At 36.0% G+C, this 22,187-nt stretch overlaps 2 protein-coding genes, 1 non-coding gene and 1 pseudogene across 3 annotated transcripts; all 4 read right to left on the reverse strand.

Annotated features, from left to right (window-relative positions):
* Positions 1-392: 392 nt before the first annotated feature.
* Positions 393-5,615, reverse strand: LOC127178240 (zinc-binding protein A33). Its single transcript, XM_051130975.1, has 6 exons — positions 5,016-5,615; positions 4,731-4,826; positions 4,400-4,630; positions 4,223-4,245; positions 4,028-4,146; positions 393-2,815 (listed from the first exon to the last, which is right to left on the reverse strand). The coding sequence occupies exons 1-6, from the start codon at positions 5,406-5,408 to the stop codon at positions 2,265-2,267; spliced, it is 1,413 nt and encodes a 470-aa protein (XP_050986932.1). The 5' UTR covers positions 5,409-5,615; the 3' UTR covers positions 393-2,264.
* Positions 5,616-9,199: 3,584 nt separating this feature from the next.
* Positions 9,200-13,030, reverse strand: LOC127178242 (nuclear factor 7, brain-like; annotated as a pseudogene).
* A 654-nt stretch (positions 13,031-13,684) lies between these two features.
* On the reverse strand, positions 13,685-15,800 carry LOC127178587 (nuclear factor 7, ovary-like). Its single transcript, XM_051131551.1, has 3 exons — positions 15,329-15,800; positions 14,780-14,875; positions 13,685-13,846 (listed from the first exon to the last, which is right to left on the reverse strand). The coding sequence occupies exons 1-3, from the start codon at positions 15,722-15,724 to the stop codon at positions 13,685-13,687; spliced, it is 654 nt and encodes a 217-aa protein (XP_050987508.1). The 5' UTR covers positions 15,725-15,800.
* A 1,659-nt stretch (positions 15,801-17,459) lies between these two features.
* trnat-ugu (transfer RNA threonine (anticodon UGU)) lies at positions 17,460-17,532 on the reverse strand. The gene has a single exon. It is a non-coding gene; the product is annotated as a tRNA-Thr (tRNA).
* Positions 17,533-22,187: the final 4,655 nt, after the last annotated feature.

Here is a 22,187-nt window from a genome sequence, read left to right on the forward strand (position 1 = left end):
ATAGAGTACAGGTTAGATTGGCTAATCTTTTCATCAAATGAAGCCTGCGAAGGGTTAAATAACTTCTATGCACAAAATTAAAAAGTATTTCCTGGTGGTCAGAATGATGATAGGCCTCAATTATATTCACCCAGACATCCTCCCAAATAAAATCTGGAACCAAATTCGGCAATCACATCTCCACAAACTAATTGCAATCTAATTGCAGTTTAAGAGGCCTCCAGAATAAATTAAATAACATGAACACCAAGCCTTTATTCCTTTGCGCAGTAATCAGTTTATACAATGGGTGTACAAAGGTTGTTGCCAAAGCACCATATGTTTTGATGACTAACCTAAGCTGTAAACAGAAGAAAAATTAAGAAGCAGGTAAAATGAAATCAGAAATGAAAATCAGAATCAATACAGGAAAAAAACTGTTGATACCAGTCTTACTCCAATGTGAGGGAGGACCAAAAGTGCAACAGACATTGCTTAGTAGATACATTTTCTAACTTTATTCCAGATTTATTACCATGGATTTTGTCCAGAAGTTGACATGATGGGAAAGGGGTGACAGAGAGCAAAAAATCAAGTCAAGGCAAATTAATTAAGTAGAGGTTCAGGTATGCAGAGAAATGGGCAGATTCATCCATCTGTTCAGATATCTCTTGATGTCCTTGCCTACTTCTAAAAAGATGTTTGTCCTGTGCACAATATGATTCATAGAGGGAAACAATTGTTTGGTTTTCCATGAAAACCAGAACATCATCAGCATATAATTCCACATGACAGGAAGTATTATGAACAGAAATGGGTTTAATCTCAGTGAATTGTTGAATCATCTGGGCTAGACTTAGAGGACAACCATACAGAATTGACACGCTACATGTAAACAATGTTCTTTGCTGTATTTTCCTGTCAAAATAACGGAGTTCCTTTGGAATTCTTTAGCTTTTAAGAACTGCCAGTTTCACTGGTAGTAGACGGAACTAATGCGCAATCTCATTGGCTGGCGCTCACCTATTAACAACCCGTTTTGATTTCAGCAGATCAGTTTGCGCGACCACAGACAACGTGATTAATATTCATGAACCTAGCAGTTCATGAATCCATAGTGCGTTTTATATTGTTATTAGTAGTAGAATTCACAGTAGTTTTCTTGTCTTTTCAGTATTTTATTTTTTTGTTTTTTTACCTTTTTTTATAGAAACACTAAATTACAAACAATATCTTAAGGACCACCACCAGTCCTAAGTTCAGTCATTATGACAAATATGCAATCATACATGGTTATTCTAAAGTTCTAACAGCTAAAGTTTAATGCAAAAATATCCTAATGTCATATTATAATGCTAAGCGTACATTCAGATTTTCAAAAAACGGTGCCATTAAGCTTTATATATCTGGTGAGTAAACTAAAAATTTCATTTGTTTAAATTTCGTTCATTTAACATATTTAATATTGAGGGCATCCAAGTTATTTTACATATTTGAACATTTTTTAAAAAAGTAATACAATAGTTACTTTCCCTGGTAATTAGGTACTTTTATAATGATGCAAATGAAGTTACTATTTGTGAGAAGTAACTAGTAACTAGTTACTATAACTAATTACTTTATTTAAAGTAACATGCCCAACACTGCTTATTAGAAAAAAAATTCCGGAATTTGTCGGAATGTTTGGGTTCAATCTATAAGACATACTTATGATGTTTCTTCTCGACAGGTAAGCTAAACTTAAAGTTAAAGTATTTCTAATATGTGTGACCATTTATTGAAACCAGTCAACTTTTACCCGTTAAGACATTTCTTCTCTTTAACAGACTTTTATAGATCTGTAATAGCTGTGTTTGTGATGTAAATTAGCCTATTTTATTTTTGTACTTCCGCTAGGTGACACTAATAGCTCAGAAACTCCCTACCCTACCTTTAAATAGCTTAATTATCATAAGAGACCAAGTTTCACATTATCAGCCCACCACTAGGGTGATCATATCCTGAGAAACGTCCCAACTGCAGGATGAGACTAAAAACTTTACATGCAAAAAGTGACAAAAGGTGTTTAGCGTCTTGATCATGGGGTTGAAGTTAGACTTGTTAAGAGCAAGATGATGGTATTAGAGATGCTCAGTACAAGAAATGAATGTTGCATTAACCTACAACACTCATTATGACAGTGAATTCAGAAGAATTTGGATTCATTTGACTGTAAAAAGTTCACTCAAGAGTTTAAGACTGAAGATTAGACACAAACACACTGAGATTAATTGCAGCCAATTAAATCATTCTAACAAACTTGGGTGGACCCCAACAACCACTTTAGCCGGTAATATTCTTAGAGGGAAGGTTTCATCACGACTGTAAAAGAATGGAAAGACTTTCTCTGTAAAGGTGGTTGTCAGCGTGTGGAGATGTTTGTTAGATACTGCATCGCAAAATGATAGTTTTCTTCCGTCCCAGTCCAGCTCCAATCTCACCTTCCGAAGCTTCTCTTTAACTAAAAAGGGGTTGTTGGGGATCTCTGGGGACTGTGAGAAATATTCTTCATCTTTGTACCAAACACACCAGACACTGGTGTTAAAGAAATCTGCTCCCTTCCTTTGGTTTGATTCTGTGGTTACTCCTATAATCCACCATGAATTGTCTCCAACATCCACATTCCAGAAGTGTGTACCTGAGTCAAAGCCCTCTGAACCCAGAACACAGGAATATTTATCAAATCTCTCTGAATTATCAGGAACCAGTTTCTGTGTCTTGCTGCGTTTCAGACTGGTCAGATCATCAGACACAGTCAGACGTGGATGTGCAGTGTTTGGGTCCAGAGTCACAGGAGCTGATGAGAGATACAAACATCATATGCTTTTATTCAGATGTTAATTTAAAGCGGCATTTTCCACAAGCTGATATGATTCTTTAGGGGCTTAATAAGAAGTCTATAACATACTCTGGTTAAAATTTCTCAGTGGTGGTGTAAAAAAAACCTCTTTAACTTGTCAAAATCAGCCCTGTTCAGAGCGAGCCATTCTGTTGCATGTTCCTTTAAATGCTAATGAGCTCTTCTCACCCCGCCCCTCTCTGTCTGTGAGGTGACCAGCCGGTCTGTTTACTTTAGCCGCAAAACTTGCTAATTAGCACATTATTAAGAAAGGTGATTTGCAAAGATTAATACAAAACCCTTATACTCACTTCTGCTGTAGGTGAAGCTGAATCACGAATGATTTGCGCAAACATAGACGCATATATGTAAATCGGGGATCTGCGCATTTCCTTCAAATACGTCACAAATGATGTCACACCGTCACACCGACAAGAAGCTGAGAATGGCTTGATTTGAAAAATGGGATATTTCTTATAAAGATTACAAAAATACCACTGGCTGGATTTTTATCATTATAGGGTGGTTGTGTACACACACTGCCAACTCACATTTGCATCTTCGGATGCAAAATTCAGTTTTACATGGTGTTTGCATATAAATGTGTCTTAGTAGTGTGTGGACACAACCACGCTACAATGATAAAAAAATCCATTCACTCTTTTTTTAATCACTAATAAACCTAAAGAGTTTTAATTATCAAGCCGTTTTAATTTTCAGAGCAGTATGACAGCATATTGTTCAAGCCCTGCCCATGGCCACTGATGGACTGTCCTGTATTAGCATATTTCAGCCCTCAGCCAGTTGTACGCTATCCGCCATTTTCTCCCCGCAATATCTTGTAAGCAATGCAGGTGTTTTGTTGTTGGATGTAAAAGTGAACATAAGAGTCCTAATTTTCCCCCATCATCAGAGCCACTGAGGATGCAGTGGATTAGTATTGTTTTGGATGGTAGTGCACCACCAAATACACCTAAATTAGTTTATGGCTGTACAAATCATTTTTCTCCAGACTGCTTTCTGAACGATGGACAATTCAAGGCAGGTTTTGCCCAAAAGTGGTTCCATACGATATGGTGTAAACGCACCTTAACTCTCGCATTTTATATAAAAGTATTCCTCTGACCCTGTGAATTTAAGCAAGGACCTTGCATATGTTGCAAGACTCACTGTTTTGAATAAGTTGCTGCATCTTCTTCCAGACTCTGAAGGTCAGGTTTCTCAGATGATCAGCCACATTGATCAAAGCTCCTGAAAGCATCTGAGGTTCCTGTTGTGAACTCTGGGCTCTGGAATAAACATTCAGCAGTCAGAACTGTAGCAAGTGTAGTGAGTTCAAAATCAAAGACACAACAGCTCACTTACCTTTCCATTGTGGCATTAAAACTCTGCAAAATATGAACAAAACAATTTATTAATCAATCAATATTTGCATTAATTGTGCAATTAATTGTGTTAATGGAGCTTATCAATACACGGTAAGACTTTGACTGGACAATAAGCAAATTGTTTTGTGCACAGGAAGAAATATTCAGTTCTCACATTTAGAAATGAGACGTCACTGGCATTCATTTTGTCCTCTATTTCTTTTATTGTGTCTGATAGAGCTGAGATCTGTCTGTTGATCTCTTCGAGCTTCTCCTTCATCATCTGACTCTTCTGCTCTTCTTCTTTCCTCAGTGCAGTGATTGAAGCGTCTTCTTCATCTTGCAGAAACTGATGAAGCTCTTTAAAGTCCTCTTTAATCTGCCGCTCTGTGTGCTCAGCCTGAGTCTGAACATAAAAACAGATATTCACATCTGTTTTTATACTGTATAGATTACATATTTTTGTCCATATAAACTCTTTAAAAAATTGAGAATTTGACTGTCACCTTGATTTGCAGAACTGTTTTATTATACTCTCTTTTCATTTTGTCTGTGTGTTTAAATTTCTCTTGTAAGGACTTCAATGCTGTTTTGAGCTGCTCCTTGAATTTAACAGTGAAACAGTGAAAATCTGTGAAAGTGCAGTTTCTGAGAGATAATATGATATGTTTGTACGTTGTTACATGTCTTTGTTACACTCTGGCTCTCTGGAACAAATGAATCAAATCTAATTTTGGATATTGAAATGAATTATATCATTACTTCTAGTAAAGAAGAGAAATTAGTCCTACCTTGTAAGATGGAACAACTTCATTGATGGGGCGGAAACTGTGATTGGCATGTTTTTCTGAATCTTTGCACACAACACATACAGGTTGCTCATCATCCAAGCAGAGAAGTTTGAGTTTCTCATTGTGGAGACTGCAGACCTCCTCAGACCCTGAAGCCTTTTCTTCTGTCAATGACTCGCATAAGTTTTTTAACACCAGATTACAAGGAGGGCCGAGTTTTGAAGATCTTCTCCTGCAGATAGGACAATCCTGAGTATTCCTGGTGTCCCAGAACTTCTGAAGACATTCTTTACAAACGCTGTGACTACATGACAGGATAACAGGAGCCTTGAAGATTTCACTGCACACAGGACAAGAAAGATCTTCCACAGATACAGTTTTCACAAAAGCCATTTTCAGCTTTCAAATCCAATGATCTAGACTTGTCTTTCACTTTCTCTTCTTTTGCTTCATGAATAACCATTAGAGAATCAGCAGGTCTGCTGTATGTTTTAGTAGAGTATCAGTCCAGTAGAAATACAATATCCTTTTTGTAAGTTTTTCTGTATACATCGCTGAATCCTTTTTGATATGTTGAGATAAGTCACCCTATGAAAAGAGAATTCCTTCCTGATACTTTTTAAAAGAAGGTGGAGCTGATAGTGATTATCTGGTCTGTCTGGTTTTTTGAATCTTCTTTTCCTGTAAGGGAGTGAGTATGTGAATCAAGAAATGGCTAAACAAATGCACAAGTTGAATTATACTGATCAATTCAGCATCTCACTTCATGTTTCTTTTCTGATGTGCTTTCATACAGTTTGAGGTATTCATAAGTTATTGCTCTTTATGGATGTTTATGGCTGTTTTGTAAGCTTGATTTGTCACTCCACTATAAAGTGACCCCATTTCCACTCATAGATTTAGATTTTTTATTGGATTGTTTAAATTAAACAACTTTTGTTCTTGTGTTGTATATTGGTTACAATATTTACTGAGATCACTTATTTTTGAATCTGTATTTGAACCAAAACTATAGCTCCTGACTCCTAGATAAATTTGATTTTGCTGCCATCTACCAACAGCGTGAGTTATTACAGTGACACATTGATAAAATAAACCAACAAAAACCTAGAAATTCTAATTTTAACCAGTGGCAGAGCTAGAGTTTAATACATGGGGTGGCCAAGGCTACTTGTCCTATAGTTGGTCCACAGACCATAAAAGAAAACTGAAGCCATCGAAGAAGCATGAATTCATCTATGACATTTAATTAGAGAATTCACACTACCAGGAGTTCTCCACCGTGTCAAATAGTGTGGTCCAAAAGGGTTACTTCACAGTACCCCACATTAGGTAAAAATTCCTATACTGCAACTTATGTGACTACAGTTTCTGTGTGTATTACTAGCACAAATGTAAACATAATTTATGTTAAATTTGCAATTTTGCTATGCTAAATTTGGATCTCTCTTATCTGATGAACTGTCTGTTAAAATGGCTTTCACAGCTACTCAACTTTCATAAAACCTAAACCTGATGGATGCAACACGTTCTCAAATTCAAGGTATCAGTCCAAAAACTGTGAATCTAATCACCATAGAGGCAAAAGTTCACTTCAAGAATGAACAAAGTGGTTCGTCTTTGGTATCAACCTGTTCTGCAGTAAAAACTGCAGAAACATTTCAGAAGAGGTCAAATTTCAAACCACAGGATCACAGAATATTAGTTTTGCTTTGTCTAATTTCAGCTCCCATCCTCTGAAGCTTCTCTGTTGTGGTTGGTTTTCCCTGAATATTGTGAGAAATGTTTATTATTTCTGTACCACCCTTACCAAAAAGAAGTATACTTTAAGTTTATTTCACTAAGAGTACTTAAAGGACAACTCCACTTATAGAACAACAATTTACAAATAATTTACTCACCCCCTTGTCATCCAAGATGTTCATGTCTTTCTGTCTTCAGTCGTAAAGAAATTATGGTTTTTGGGGAAAACATTTCAGTATTTTTCTCCATATAATGGACTTCATTGGTGCCCCGATTTTGAACTTTAAAAATGCAGTTTAAATGCAGCTTCAAAGGGCTCTAAACGATCCCAGCCGAGGAAGAAGGGTCTTATCTAGCGAAACGATGGGTCATTTTTTTCGGAAAATAAAAATTTGTACTTTTTAAAACCAAAAAAATCTCCTGTAGCACAGGCTCTTAGATGTGCAACCACGATGCAACGAATTACCCTGGTGAAAAAACCAGCATATGCTGGTAGGTAGGTTTTGATGCTGGTTTAAGCTGGTCCTTTGCTGGTTTATGCTGGTCCATAGCTGGTTTATGCTGGTCCAGCTGGTATGCTTGCACTTTCGTAGTCTTTGCGCGTTCGCTTTGTAAACACTGGGTCTGCCCACACGGAAATAACCTATATAAACATATATGTTTTAATATATTTTTTGATATAGGTTTTTAATATATGTGACATATATAAAATTGGCCGTTTTTATATATGTCACATATATTAAAAACCTATATCAAAACCTATATTAAAACATATATGTTTATATAGGTTATTTCCGTGTGGGTAAATTCCATAACATGCCAATTACATGTGATACCAATTTCACGTGTTCGCACATGAGTTTTTTGCATTTTTTTTTTTTAGTTAGTTCTTAGTTATTGCCTTGATAATAGAAAATATGAGCTAGGCATCATGTATGACAGTTGCCAAAGTGAGATATGAGCTAAAATGACCAGATCCTGCCATGAGCTATATAGGAGACATATCTTGTATGTACATATAGGGCTTTTTTGTGGATATAAAGAAGCAATACAGGAGACCTATATGGCCTGTATATGCACATATATGCACCTCAATTTTGCCTATATGTGGCATATATACGCATATATGCAGCATATATATATCATATATGTGCATATATACTGCATATAGGTTTCATATATGCGCATATATCCTCATATAGGTTCTTTCCATGTGGGTGTAGTTCGCCTACGTTCCGCGTGACCGTTCAACGTGATTCAATAGTATGTAGCGTCGTGAACACGCATCCCAGAGGTTGTGCTACATGAGCTTTTGTGCTTAAAAAGTATACAAATGTTTATTTTCTGAAAAAAATGGGGGCACCAATGAAGTCCATTATATGGAGAAAAATACTGAAATGTTTTCCTCAAAAACCATCATTTCTTCCCAACCCGAAGACAGAAAGACATGAACATCTTGGATGGCAAGGGGGTGAGTAAATTATTTGTGAATTGTTTTTCTGGAAGTGGAGGTCTCATTTAACTAAAGTTCAAGTATATTTTTAAGTATACTTTATGTAGTAAGTATACAAATATCAGTGTACTAGCAGTATACTTGTAAGTGTACTATTTCAATATTCCTTGGAACTAAATTGGCCCACTTTCTAGTATATAAAATATACATTTAAGTATAACAGTAGTAAACTTTGAGTACAGACCTGTGTTTTTAATTTGTACTGCAACTATACTAAAAGTGAATTTATAGGTATACTGATAGTTTACTAATTAAATACTTGTAGCATTTTCAGAACACTTTGAAGTATAGTCTCAGTAAACTACTAGTTTAGTAGTTTTGTACTGCAAGTATACTTGTAAGTTTTCTTCAAGTGAACTTTACATAATACTTTAAGTATACTACTATGACCCTATTAGGTATTAATTTGAATATATTTTGTTATATGAATATCTGAACATAGAAATCATCAAAAGAAAGAACAGAGTATCTACTTGTAAACAAAAACATTTTATTCTAGCTTCATGCATTCTTTTATAAACACTTGAATGTGGGTAAGTTTCAAAAATAATAATAAAAAAGAAATAATATTTTGAACAAAAAGTGAAAAAAGCCTATGAATTGGATTCAGAGTGATAATCAAAACATAGATGGAGTTGATCAACACCCCAAAGCTTGACAGTCATTACTACATCTTCATGGGTCACATTTTATTCCATAACGTTACAGTTTTGATGCTGTTTTATGACTGATGATTGTGTTAAAAACGTGTGGAAGCATCTGTTGGTTTGGTTTCTTCTTCGCTTGTGTTTCGGAAATTCTGTAATCCTACCACATAGCAATGAAAACATGGATTCTCAGTCAAGTATACTTAAATGTCATTTTAAGTATATTTCTGAGAAGTACATAAAATCACATTTCTGTGAAGTATATAAAAAGTAGACTGAAAGTATACGTTCCTATTTTTTAGTTTAAAAAAAGTATACTAATAGCACACTTGAATAAACTTCTTTTTCACAAGGACACTCAAACCAGACATTGGTGTTAGTGAAAATGTCTCCTTGGATTGATTCTGTGGTAACTCCAATAACCCATTCTGAATTGTCTCCAACCTCCACATCCCAGAAGTGTGTTCCTAAATAAAAGTCAAATGTCTCTGGATTAGGAACCAGTTTCGGTGTTTTGCGGCATTTCAGACTGGTCGGCTTCACTGATGGGGTGGAACCTGTGATCAGCATGTTTTTCTGAATCTCTGCACACAACACAAACAGGCTGCTCATCATCCAAGCAGAAGAAGATTTCTTCTACTGCTTAAAGAGTCCAGTGGCAGTGTACTTCAAACCAAACCTTCAAACCACTCCATCCGATGTCTGGCATTGTACTTGGTGATGGATACAAAGCACACGACAAGTGGAAGAATCCATTATTTTTCATTTAATGTATTTGATTCTTTTTTTAATAAATTTATTTTGTTTGTTGTCATGTAAAAGCCTGTCGGGCATTGCACTGCTTTACTGTTGTTACAACCATTTTAGTGGTAATATCCTCAGAGGGGAATTTACATCACAACTATAAAACAATGGAAAGACTTTCTCTGTGAAGGTGGTTGTCAGTCTGTGTAGATGTGTGTTAGTTACAGGATCACAGAATGACAGTTTTCCTCTGTCCCAGTCCAGCTCCACTCTCACCCTATGAAGCTTTTCTTTAACTGGAAAATTTTTTTGTATTTCTTTGGAGAATGAGAGAAATATTTTCCATCTTCATACCACATGCACCAGACACTGGTTCCAAAGAAATCTGATCCCTTCCTTTGGTTTGATTCTGTGGTTACTCCAATAATCCAAAATGAATTGCTTCCAACCTCCACATCCCAGGCGTGTGTTCCTGAGTCAAAGCCCTCTGAACCCAGAACACAAGCATATTTATCAAGTCTCTCTGGATTATCAGGAGCTAGTTGCTGTGTTTTGCTGTATGTCAGACTGGTCAGATCATCAGACACAATCAGAAATGTATTTGCAGAGTTTGGGTCCAGAGTCACAGGAGCTGATGAGAGAAATAAACATCATATGCTTTTATTCAAATGTTCATTTAATCAACATGAGTAAACAACAGATTGTTGTTAATAAACACTTATTGCTGATACATTTTCTGGTGATTCCATCTAACTTCACTCTGTGTTGTTATGGATAGTTAATGTTGTTATGAAACATCTTAGATTTTTAAAGACTCACTGTTTTGAACAATTTCCTGCATCTTCTTCCAGACTCTAAATGCCAGGTTTCCCAAATAATTTGGTGTATTAATCAAAGCTCCTGAAAGCATCTGTGGATCCTGCTGTGAACTCTGGGCTCTGGAATAACATTCACTAGTCAGAACTGTAGTGAGTTTGAGTTCACAATCAAAGACACAAATGACACAACAGCTCACTTACCTTTCCATTGTGGCATTAAAGTTCTGGAAAATATGCAAAATAATGTATTATTCCCTTAATTATTAATTCCACACATATTAATACATATAATATATTATTAATACATTAATAGCTTCTTAATAAAGGGTAAAAGTCTGAAATAAAAAAAATAAATATTGAGTTCTCACATGTAGAAATGAGAAGTCACTGGCGTTCATCTGCTCCTCTATGTCTTTTATTGTGTCTGATAGAGCTGAGATCTGTCTGTTCATCTCCTCAAGCATCTCCTTCATCATTTGACTCTTCTGCTCTTCCTCTTTCCTCAGTGCAGTGATTGAAGCTTCTTCTTCATCTTGCAGAAACTGATGAAGCTTCTTAAACTCCTCCTTAATCTGCTGCTCTGTGTGCTCAGCCTGAGTCTGGTGGGAAAAAAGGGTTTAGTGTCACATGATCTTTCAGAAATCATTCTATGCTCATTTATTATCAGTGTTGGAAACAGTTGTTCACTTAATAATGTTCGCAACCTGTTAGACTTTTCAGGATTAATAAAAAGTTCACAAGAACAACATTTATTCAAAACAAAACATTATAAGTCTTATCACTTATCAAATATCCTTGCTGAAAAAAGGCATTTATTTCTTAACAAAAAAGAAGGGGAAAATCCATAATGACCCCAATCTGTATGTTGTTACAAAACAGTTCTTTTTTTTAAATTGATATACAATTTATATAAAAAGTGAACTGATCAGGTGTATTTAATCACTACCAAATAAATACTCACCTTGATGTGCTGAACTGCTTTATCACACTCTCCTTTAATTCCTTCTATGTGTTCAAACTTCTCTTGTAACCACTTAAATGCTCTACTGAGCTGATCCTAGAATGTAAAATTAAAATCAGTTAAATTAAAATATGCATTTGCCTGTTTTTATAGGTACTGTTATATGTAAACAAAAACATTTCACAATATAAGGTTTGTTATAAGGTTCGTTAGGTGGCAAAATATGACAAAAGATTTACTGTTAAAAATAAAGCCAAACTTTCTGGTCTTCAAATTTTATAGCTCATGATAATAGTTTTTACGATGATTTACACCTGTGGTTACTTGTATGCGCTTCATTGGATCTGGGTTTATACAGTGTATCCCTAAACAAAAACAACCCATGCAGCTGCTTAAAATGATTGAAAAAGTTACTTAAATGTCCAAATACTTCTAAGGCCACTGTAAGTAGTACATAGTCTGAGCAAAATTAAACATTGGCCTGTTATGTACTGTTATATGTACATACAGTGCTCACAAAAATACCTCCAAACAAAACATTTCACAGTATAAGGTCTGTTAGATGGCAAAACAGATAACTGTTAAAGCCATAACTTTAAATAAAGCCAAACTAGGCTGTCAAATTTTATAGTTTATGATTATAGTTCAACTTCTTACAATAATTTAAACCTGTGGTCACCTGTATGAACTAGATTTGAACTGATTTATAAAGTATATCCCTGAAAAATAAACAGCTGCTTTAAATAATTGAAAAAAATACTTAGATGTCTGAATATTTTGAGAACACTATAAGAAGTATATTGTAAACAAAATTAAATATTGGTCTGTTGTAAAAATACTCATTATTACAGCATTTCTATGTTTATAGTGAGGGTCTGCTTTAGCACGTGATATGAGAGAAATGTCCCTTACCTTGTATGATGGAACTACTTCTTTGATGGGGCGGAACTGGTGATTGGCATGTTTTTCTGAATCTCTGCACACTAAACAAGCAAGCTGTTTATCCTCCAGACAGAATAGTTTGAAGGGCTCATTGTGCAGACTGCAGACCTCCTCAGACCCTGATGAAGATATCTGTCGTTTCTTCTCTGTAAAGGACTCACATAAGTTTTTTAACATAAGATTACAAGGTGGATCACTCCTTGAGGATCTTCTCCTGCAGACGGGACACTCCTGAGTATTCCTGGTTTTCCAGAACTGTTGAAGACATTCCTTACAGACATTGTGACCACACGACAGAAGAACAGGAAAACCGAAGATTTCACAGCAAACGGGACACGTAAGATCTTCCACAGACAGTAAATCCATTATGACACGAACGATCTGAACTTTACTTTCACTTTCTGAATAACTTTTGCGCTTTAGATTATGGCGCAACAAAGGAAAAACAATGATCACTTCGAGGTGGAAAGAGGGTGGAGTTTCTGATGATGTGGACTGGATTTACAGTGCTGTGAAAAATATCTGCCTGATTTCAGAAACGAAAACAAAATCTAACACAAACCTAAGGCAACCTAAATACAGATACAGATCTGACATGATAATGATATTTATTACAAAAAAATTAAAAATAGCCCTGAAAATGTATTCCCCAGAATTCTTAGTCTTGATTCCTGCATTAAAGGAGAAGTCCGCTTCCAAAACAAAGATTCACATATAATGTACTCACCCCCTTGTCATCTAAGATGTTCATGTCTTTCTTTCTTTAGTCGTAAAGAAATTATGTTTTTTGAGGAAAACATTTCTGCATTTTTTCTCCATATAACGGACTATGTTGCCCCGATTTTTAACTTATAAAATGCAGTTTAAATATGGTTGTAAACGATCCCAGTCGAGGAAGAAGAGTCTTATCTAGCGAAACGATCAGTTATTTTCATTAAAAGAAAATACTGTTTAAATACTTTTTAATCGCAAACGCTAGTCTTGACTTTCTCTCCATGAACTCTGTGTATTCTGACTCAAGACAGTTAGGGTACGTCGAAAAACTCCAATCGTATTTTCTCCCTCAACTTCAGAAATCATTTCAAAATCATCCTACATCACTGCAGAAGTACCGACCCAGTCTTTGCAAAGTGAACATGCAAGGAAGATCAAACACCCCTAACTAAAAAGGTAAAACAGCGATACAGGACGATTTCGAAGTTGAGGGAGAACATGAGATGGGAGTTTTTCGACATACCCTAACTGTCAAGAACCGGTACAAAAACATTCCAAGCAGAGTAAGACAAGACGAGCGTTTGGCATTAAAAAGTATATATCTCCTCAAGCTTCTCCTTCATCATCTGACTCTTCTGCTCTTCCTCTTTCCTCAGTGCAGTGATTGAAGCTTCTTCTTCATCCTGTAGAAACTGATGAAGCTTCTTAAACTCTTCTTTAATCTGCCATTCTGTGTTCTCAGCCTGAGACTAGGGAAAAAAAATCATCAGTCATTTCTACAATCTTCAGTGTCACATGATCCTTCAGAAATCTCTAATATGATTATTTATTTGTCAATGTTGAAAACAGTTTATATTCTGTTGAAAACTCTTTCCAACATTGGCATGGTTTAAATTGTACTTATCTAAATGCCATCAATTTGGAGTACCTCAAGGCTCAGTACTAGGAGCATCATTTTTTAATACTTTACATGTTACCCTTGGGAGATACTGTATTGTCAAGAAACTCTGGCCATTTGATAATACCTAGAATACCAAAATCATCTGCGGGCCAGCAGATCCTTTTCCTATGCAGCACCCAAACTCTGGAACAATCTTGCATTGTTCGGGAGGTAGAGACACTCTGTCAGTTCACATTTAGATAACACTAAATCTAGACAACCTCTACAGCCCTGAATGTTAGCGGAAACCATGACAACCCAGAGACAGATCCCCAGCGAAGACCTAGTCACCTAGGCGGCCATCGGCACAAGACCATGGGAACCAGACGAGTCCTCTGCACAATCTGACTTTGTTGCAGCCTGGAATTAAAATGCTGGTTTCGTCTGGCCAGAGGAGTACAATGGAGTTTTGGTTCCTTCGAAACACTATTTTCGTGTTTAATACTGTAAAGCCGCTTTGATAATAAAAGTAATAAATCAGCATATTAGAATGATTTCTGAGGGATCATGTGACACTAAAGACTGGAGTAATGGCCCATGAAAATTCAGCTTTGTATCACAGGAATAAATTACATTTTAATAGAAAAAGACTATTTTAAACTGTAATATTTCACAATATTGCTGTTTTTTTCTGTGAAAACTGAAAAAAATCATACTGATTCCAAACTTTTGAACAGCAGTGTATATAAAATTTATACAAAAACTGATCAGGTGTATTTAATCACTACCAATAAATACTCACCTTGATGTGCTGAACTGCTTTATCACACTCTCCTTTAACTCTTTCTGTGTGTTCAAACTTCTCTTGTAAAGACGTAAGTGCCCTACTGAGCTGATCCTAGAATGTAAAATTAAAATCAGTTAAATTAAAACATGCATTTGCCTGTTTTTATAGGTACTGTTATATGTAAACAAAAACATTTCACAATATAAGGTTTGTTATAAGGTTCGTTAGGTGGCAAAATATGACAAAAGATTTACTGTTAAAAATAAAGCCAGACTTTCTGGTCGTCAAATTTTATACATGATAATAGTTTTACACCTGTGGTTACTTGTATGAGCTTCATTGGGTTTGACTTTATACAGTATATCCCTGAAAAAATAACCATGCAGCTGCTTAAAATAATTGAAAAAGTTACTTAAATGTCCAAATACTTCTGAGGCCACTGTAAGTAGTACATAGACTGAGCAAAATTAAACAGTGGCCTGTCATATACATACATATTACAGCATTTCTATGTTAATAGTGAGGGTCTGCTTTAGCACATGATATGAGAGAAATGTCCCTTACCTTGTATGATGGAACTATTTCTTTGATGGGGCGGAATTGGTGATTGGCATGTTTTTCTGAATCTCTGCACACCAAACAAACAAGCTGTTTATCCTCCAGACAGAATAGTTGGAGGGGCTCGTTGTGCAGACTGCAGACCTCCTCAGACCCTGATGAAGATATTTGGCTCCTCTTCTCTGTAAAAAACTCACATACATTTTTTAACACAAGATTACAAGGTGGATCATTCCTTGAAGATCTTCTCTTGCAGACGGGACAATCCTGAGTAGTTCTGGTTTTCCAGAACTGTTGAAGACATTCTTTACAGACATTGTGACCACATGACAGAAGAACAGGTAAACTAAAGACTTCACAGCAAACGGGACATGTAAGATCTTCCAGAGAGAGTAAATCCATAGTAATCAGCAGAGGCGGACTTCTTTTTGTTTTAGATCAGAGATAGGCAACATCGGTCCTGGAGTGCCGACGTCCTGCAGAGTTTAGCTCCAACCCTGAAAAAAAATTCACCTGACTGTAGCCTTAATAATCCTGAAGACCTTGATTAGCTGGTTCAGGTGTGTTTGATCAGGGTTGGAGCTAAACTCTCCAGGACAGCGGCACTCCATGACTGACATTGCCTATCCCTGCTTTAGATTATGACACAAAAGACAAAAAGCTCTGACCTGCAGAGTTTAGCTCCAACCTTTGAAAAAACCTCACCTGCCTATCCACCTTATTTTTTAACATGGAAGTAAGTCTATGGGTGAGACTTCTGATTCATTATCTGCTATAGGGAAATAACGAGCAGAATAACAATGTACAGTAAATAGTAAAATTGTTTGCACTACAAACCAGTGTGTTCATAATTACAATAATACATTACAAAAACAATCTGCAATATCAAGCAGCAAAACCAGCTGTTTTGTACAGCTAAAAATAGCTGAACACTGATGAGACCGGAAGGATGACCCATAAAATTTACAAATGGCTGCACCCGCTCTTACGGTAAAAAATAGGTTAAGAGTCTTAGTAAAGAACACCTTGATCAGCTTGTTCAGGTGTGTTTGATTATAATGGTAGCTAAACTTGGATTTGCTTAATCCTGCATTAAGTTAAAAAAAGTTTGAAAAAATCCGGATAATTATGAGATTATTTTAATTATGAGAAAAATGTGAACGAAATACATCAGTCCAGGAAGGCTTACAAAGCTACTTCAAAGGCTCTGGGACTACAAAGATCCAGAGCTGTTATCTACAGTGGCCGAGAGAGCTCAATGCGCTGCATATAAAAAACACATGCAAATAGAAAAAAAAAAAAAAAACACCTGCAAATTAAGAAAACATCTTCATCTGTTTGAGAACACATGTGCTGCAAATACCCCAAAGTTAACTTACGTTCTGTGTTTGGTAACGATGGAACTTGCAACTATAGTTGCTTTAGGAACGCACCCCTGGCTAATGGCTAGTAATATGATACAGACTATAAAAGCCATTACTGGGGAAACCTCTATTTCTGCCATTCCAAAAGCACCTCCTGCTGGCAGAGAATGAATATGCATTTTAAATCAGTCGGTCTGCTGTTTTCTATCAGACCAATGCGAAAATTGTGTTTTAAGACAATTTTGAAGTACTGTAGTCTCTGAGGGGTTGAATAATTTAGATCGCAACTGTATATATAAGCCAAAAACCATACAATCCACACTGTAGCTTCTGATAAATTGTTTTAGTTGCCATCTACCAGTATTATATGGTAATATAGTTGCACATTGAGAAAAAACAGCGTTGTACAGTTACAGGACAGTACATAATAAAAATGGAAATAGGTCTCACACCATCTAGAGTGATTTCTTTCTTTTGGAAGGCCCTGGTTGAAGCAGCTCAGAACATTGCTAAAAAATTTTTTTTGCTAATTTTATTGTCGGTCTGTTATTTGGTCTCTTCAAGAATGACTGTAATTCCTGTGGCAAAAAGAGCCTGTATGGATGTATGGAAGAACAGAAACTGGTATAAGGACTGCATGTCCCAATTTTTCTTCTTTGGTGAAGGTTCATGTTCATCCAAATTACCACAGTATGTCATGTGGTATTTGGTCCTCATCATCCCAAATTCAGGGTCATTTTCAGAACAGGTCACTTTTCAAAAGTTATCCAATAAGGCCCCAGCGAGGATCGAACTCGCGACCCCTGGTTTACAAGACCAGTGCTCTAACCACTGAGCTATGGAGCCACACCTGATTGCTGTCCCTCATGTAGGTGACATAAAGATTAACATGACAAAGACACACCCAAAGACTTGGCAGATAGCCTAAGATGTCTTAACAGATGCTTCAGTGGCTCTTGGGGAAGTGGTTCTAGTAGTTGGTGGGTCATTTTAATAGTTGTAACATAGAATCCCTGCACATTTACGTATATTTTTACATAAATGTAAATTAATCAACACTCTGTTTTAAGCTGTTTTAGTCTGACATGATCAAACTCAGTCCAAAAAAACAGTCCGGCCACTTCCTTGTATTCCAACGAATTTGTTTAAAAGTAAGGTTTTTATTTACATAGACACTGTTTTGAAAAGGAAATCAGTTGCTGTGTAGATATACAGCATGTGGTGTATACACAGACACACTGAGTGATTGCAGCTGCATATTCTATTTCATAGAAAAAAGATGCGGCACCATTATTTCTTATTCGTACAGCAGGAATTAAAACATCCCACATTTTGGTTAGTTTGCAAAGAGGTAAAAACTTTGTTACAGATTGAACATTTAACATAAAAATGAGTAATACATGTTGAAACATTATTTTTGTGTCACCTTAGTTTTGGATTTGCTTTCTAGCACACATAAATCACAAACAAAAAATCAGAGTGAACCATGAGCAGATCATTTTCAGTAAACATTTATCATCATATTTCTGATACAATATGAGGCATTTTTCTTTGATTATTGTGTTTATATTGATACATCCAAATCTTTCTTTAATACGTTTATTTTGTTGTTAATATATGTGTAGCCTTTCCTTATGTCATGTAAAAGTCTGTCATGTGTAACACAGTTTTTCTATTGTTATAACCACTTTAGCTGGTAATATCTTCAGAGGGGTGGATTCATCACCCCTAAAGTTTACTTTCACTTTTTAAACTGCAGTTACTGAAATCCATGTGGAGTCCATGCAGAAACACACTTTACAAATATTGTTTTTAATCCTTGTTGCTGACTTGATTTTGCTGTATTCCGGGAATTGAGAACAGATTATGACCACGAAAGAAAGAGATAAGTAATGCAGTCACTTCCTCTTATTATTTGTAAGTGGGAGTAGTTTGTGATGTTGTGGACTGGATTTACCTGTTGGGTGGAATTTAGCTTTCAATGGAATTTTTGGTAACACTTAGTTAACATTAGTTAACTACTTTAGTTAACATGAACTAAAAATGAACAATACTTCTACAGCATTTATTGATCTTGGTTTATGTTAATTTAATTGAAAGAATTTACTAATGCATCATTAAAATCATAAGTTGTGTTCGTTAACATTAGTTAATGTACTGTGAACATGAAAAAACAGTGAAAGACTGTATTTTTATTAACTAACATTAACAAAGATTAACAAATAGTGTAATGTAATAAAAAATTTAGTAATATTTAATAATAATTGCAATAATAATTTAATAATAATTGTAGTGTAACAATCCGATCATCATTATTTTGATGACGGAGCAGGGACATAGACAAGAATGGCTCATAAGCGATTGAGATGTTCTGTTGTTGGATGTAATAATGAACATAGTGGTCATCATTTACTCCCGACATTTGAGCCGCTGAAGATGCAGTGAATTACGTTTGTTAGTAAAAGGAATGCACCTCCTGATATATATCTACATGTATCCATCTGTGTTCGTACGAATTCGTGATCCAGCTTCACTTACGGCAGAAGTGAGTATAAGGTTTTTTTATGAATCTTTGCAATCGCCTTTCCTAATAACGTGCCAGTTAGCAAGTTTAGCGGCTAAACACAGCTAAAGTAAACAGAGCACGGCTCGTCACTCCACAGAAGAGAGGGATGGGGTGAGCAGAGCTCATTTGCATTTAAAGGAACATGCAACGGAATAGGCTGATTTCTACAGAGTTGATTTTGACATGATAAAAAGGGTGTTTTTTACACTATCATTGAAAAATGTTTACTAAAGTATGTTACAGACTTTTCATTAAGACCCTAGAGAATCATATCAACTTGTGGAAAATGGCCATCCGATGACCCCTTTAAAGGAGAAGTCCACTTGCAGAACTACAACTTACAGATAATGTACTCACCCCCTTGTCATCCAAGATGTGCATGTCTTTCTTTCTTTCTTCAGTCGTAAAGAAATTATGTTTTTTGAGGAAAACATTTAAAGGTTTTTTCCATATAATGGACTGATATGGTGCCCCGAGTTTAAACTTCCAAAATGCAGTTTAAATACGGCTTCAAATGATCCCAAGTGCGGTTGTAAATGATCCCAGCCGAGGAAGAAAGGTCTTATCTAGCGAAACGATTTATATACTTTTTAATGTCAAACGCTCGTCTTGTCTTACTCTTCCCAACCTCTGTTTTTTTCTGGTTCATGACAGTTAGGGTATGCCAAAAAAATTCCCATCTCATGTTCTCCTTCAACTTCAAAATCGTCCTGTATCGCTGTTTTACCTTTTTTGTTAAGGGTGTTTGATCTTCTTTGCATGTTCACTTTGCAAAGACTGTGTCGGTACTTCTGCAGCGATGTAGGATGATTTTGAAATGATTTTTGAAGTTGAGGGAGAAAATACGTTCAGAGGTTTTCGACATACCCTAACTGTCTTTTGTCAGAATACACAGAGTTCAGGGAGAGCAAGACAAGACGAGCGTTTGAGATTAAAAAGTATTTAAATTGTATTTTTTAATTAAAATAACCGATCGTTTCACTAGATAAGACCCAGGCTGGGATCATTTACAACCGTATTTGGGATCGATTGAAGCTGCATTTAAACTGAATTTTGGAAGTTCAAACTCTGGGCATCGTACCAGTCCATTATATGGAGAAAAATGTTTGACTCAAAAAACATAACTTCTTTATGAATGAAGAAACAAAGACATTAACATCTTGGATAACAAGGGGGTGAGTACATTATCTGTAAATTGTTGTTCTGGAAGAGGACTTCTCCTTTAACACATTAATGTTAACAAATGACACCTTATTGTAAAGTGTTACCATATAAATTAGTAGAATTTCATCCAACTTTTACTCTTATTGGTATTTCTTAGGTATTGGTGACATATATCTATCATCCAGATAGCCCACATACCAAAAATTGATTGGTGAGTAAACACACACTTCTTAAAGTTTTAGTAACAGCACTAAAATCATGAGATTAGTTTACAAAAAGATTCAAGTTAAGGTTTAAGTTAATGAAAGGATTCAGTTCAGGTATTATTTAAATAAAGGGAACAACGTAAGGATGATTTAGCTTCAGTTCTGTGAGTTTATTATTTCATTAAATATTTGTGTGCTTTGTAAACCAGTGAACTGTGATCATTTTAAGGAAATGTATGCTCTTCATTTTTCATATGTTTGCTTTTTTTATAGATCAACTATATATGTTATAAATAAGGTTTATAGCAGGTGTAAACAGTAATTGACAACTATTAATCTGAAGGCCGGGGTTGGGTGGGGTTGCTATAAACCATTAAAGCTTAATGATTGGAGAGAATACAACCCCGCACCTCTTTTGTCAATGACTGTGTCACACCCCCCACCAAACACAACACACTTCACCACATCCAGTATTTAGGACGCTATAGGGCCCCCCCTGCACCCATCCACCACAGCCCTGCAGGGGGGCCCTTTAATTTACATTCACTAATTCAAAACATTCACTAGTGTTCTGATAAACTCTGAGCTTCAATCTGCAGTGAGACTCATTCAGAAGCTTCAAACGAAGATCAAAGATTCCGAACATTCTATTAACGCTAATGACTCTATCATTGTGACATCATACTGGCATTTGAATCTGGCAGTGAGTTCTTCATGAGCAGTAAGCAAAGCAGACGCATTTGACGGTAGTAGTAATTTGCCTCGGACACCACAAATTGAACTAATTACTTGGCCCCCCTGCAGGGTTGTCGAGGTAGGTGCAGGGGGGACACTATAGCGTCCTAGATGGCAGATGTGGTGTAGTGTGTTGTATTTGGTGGGGGGTGTGACTCAGTGATTAACAAAAAAGGTCCAGGGTTGTATTCTCTCCAGTCAAATGAGCATTAACGGTTTATAGCAACCCCACCCGACCCTGACCTTTAGATTAATTGTTGTTAATCACTGTTAACACCTGCTATAAACCTTATTTACATTGTATGAGTAGATCCAAACACATACAAAATAATAAGGAGCTTATCACAATTCAGTTCACAATTCTACAAAGCACATTAATATTTATTGACATAATAAACTGGCAAAACTAAAACTGTATGATTCTTGTGTTGGTGTCTTGATTTAAACATTCAATGTGATGAAATAAATCATACATAAGGCTGATCACTGAGTGTGGTGCAGTAGCAGACGTGGATGTGCAGTGTCTGGGGCCAGAATCACAGGAGCTGACAAACGAGAGAGAACAGGTGCTTTATTATTATGATATTAATTTGACACAAGTATATCAATATGAATAAACACTTTAGGCATTGTCAGTGTTGTGTTGTTTTTGGTCGCACCCTCTTAAATGATGTATTTTATTTAAAAGTTCACACCAACTATAATAATTTAATATGTGGATCAAGAACAGGAATTATTACATACTTTTGTCTATGCTAATCCCTTTGATGCAAGTCAGTCAATATTTAATGTTGTCTCCTGACTTGTGATCCTCACTTTGGTGTGCTGAA

Source organism: Labeo rohita, chromosome 16 (genome assembly GCF_022985175.1).
Source record: "Labeo rohita strain BAU-BD-2019 chromosome 16, IGBB_LRoh.1.0, whole genome shotgun sequence".
NCBI classification, from domain to species: domain Eukaryota; kingdom Metazoa; phylum Chordata; class Actinopteri; order Cypriniformes; family Cyprinidae; genus Labeo; species Labeo rohita.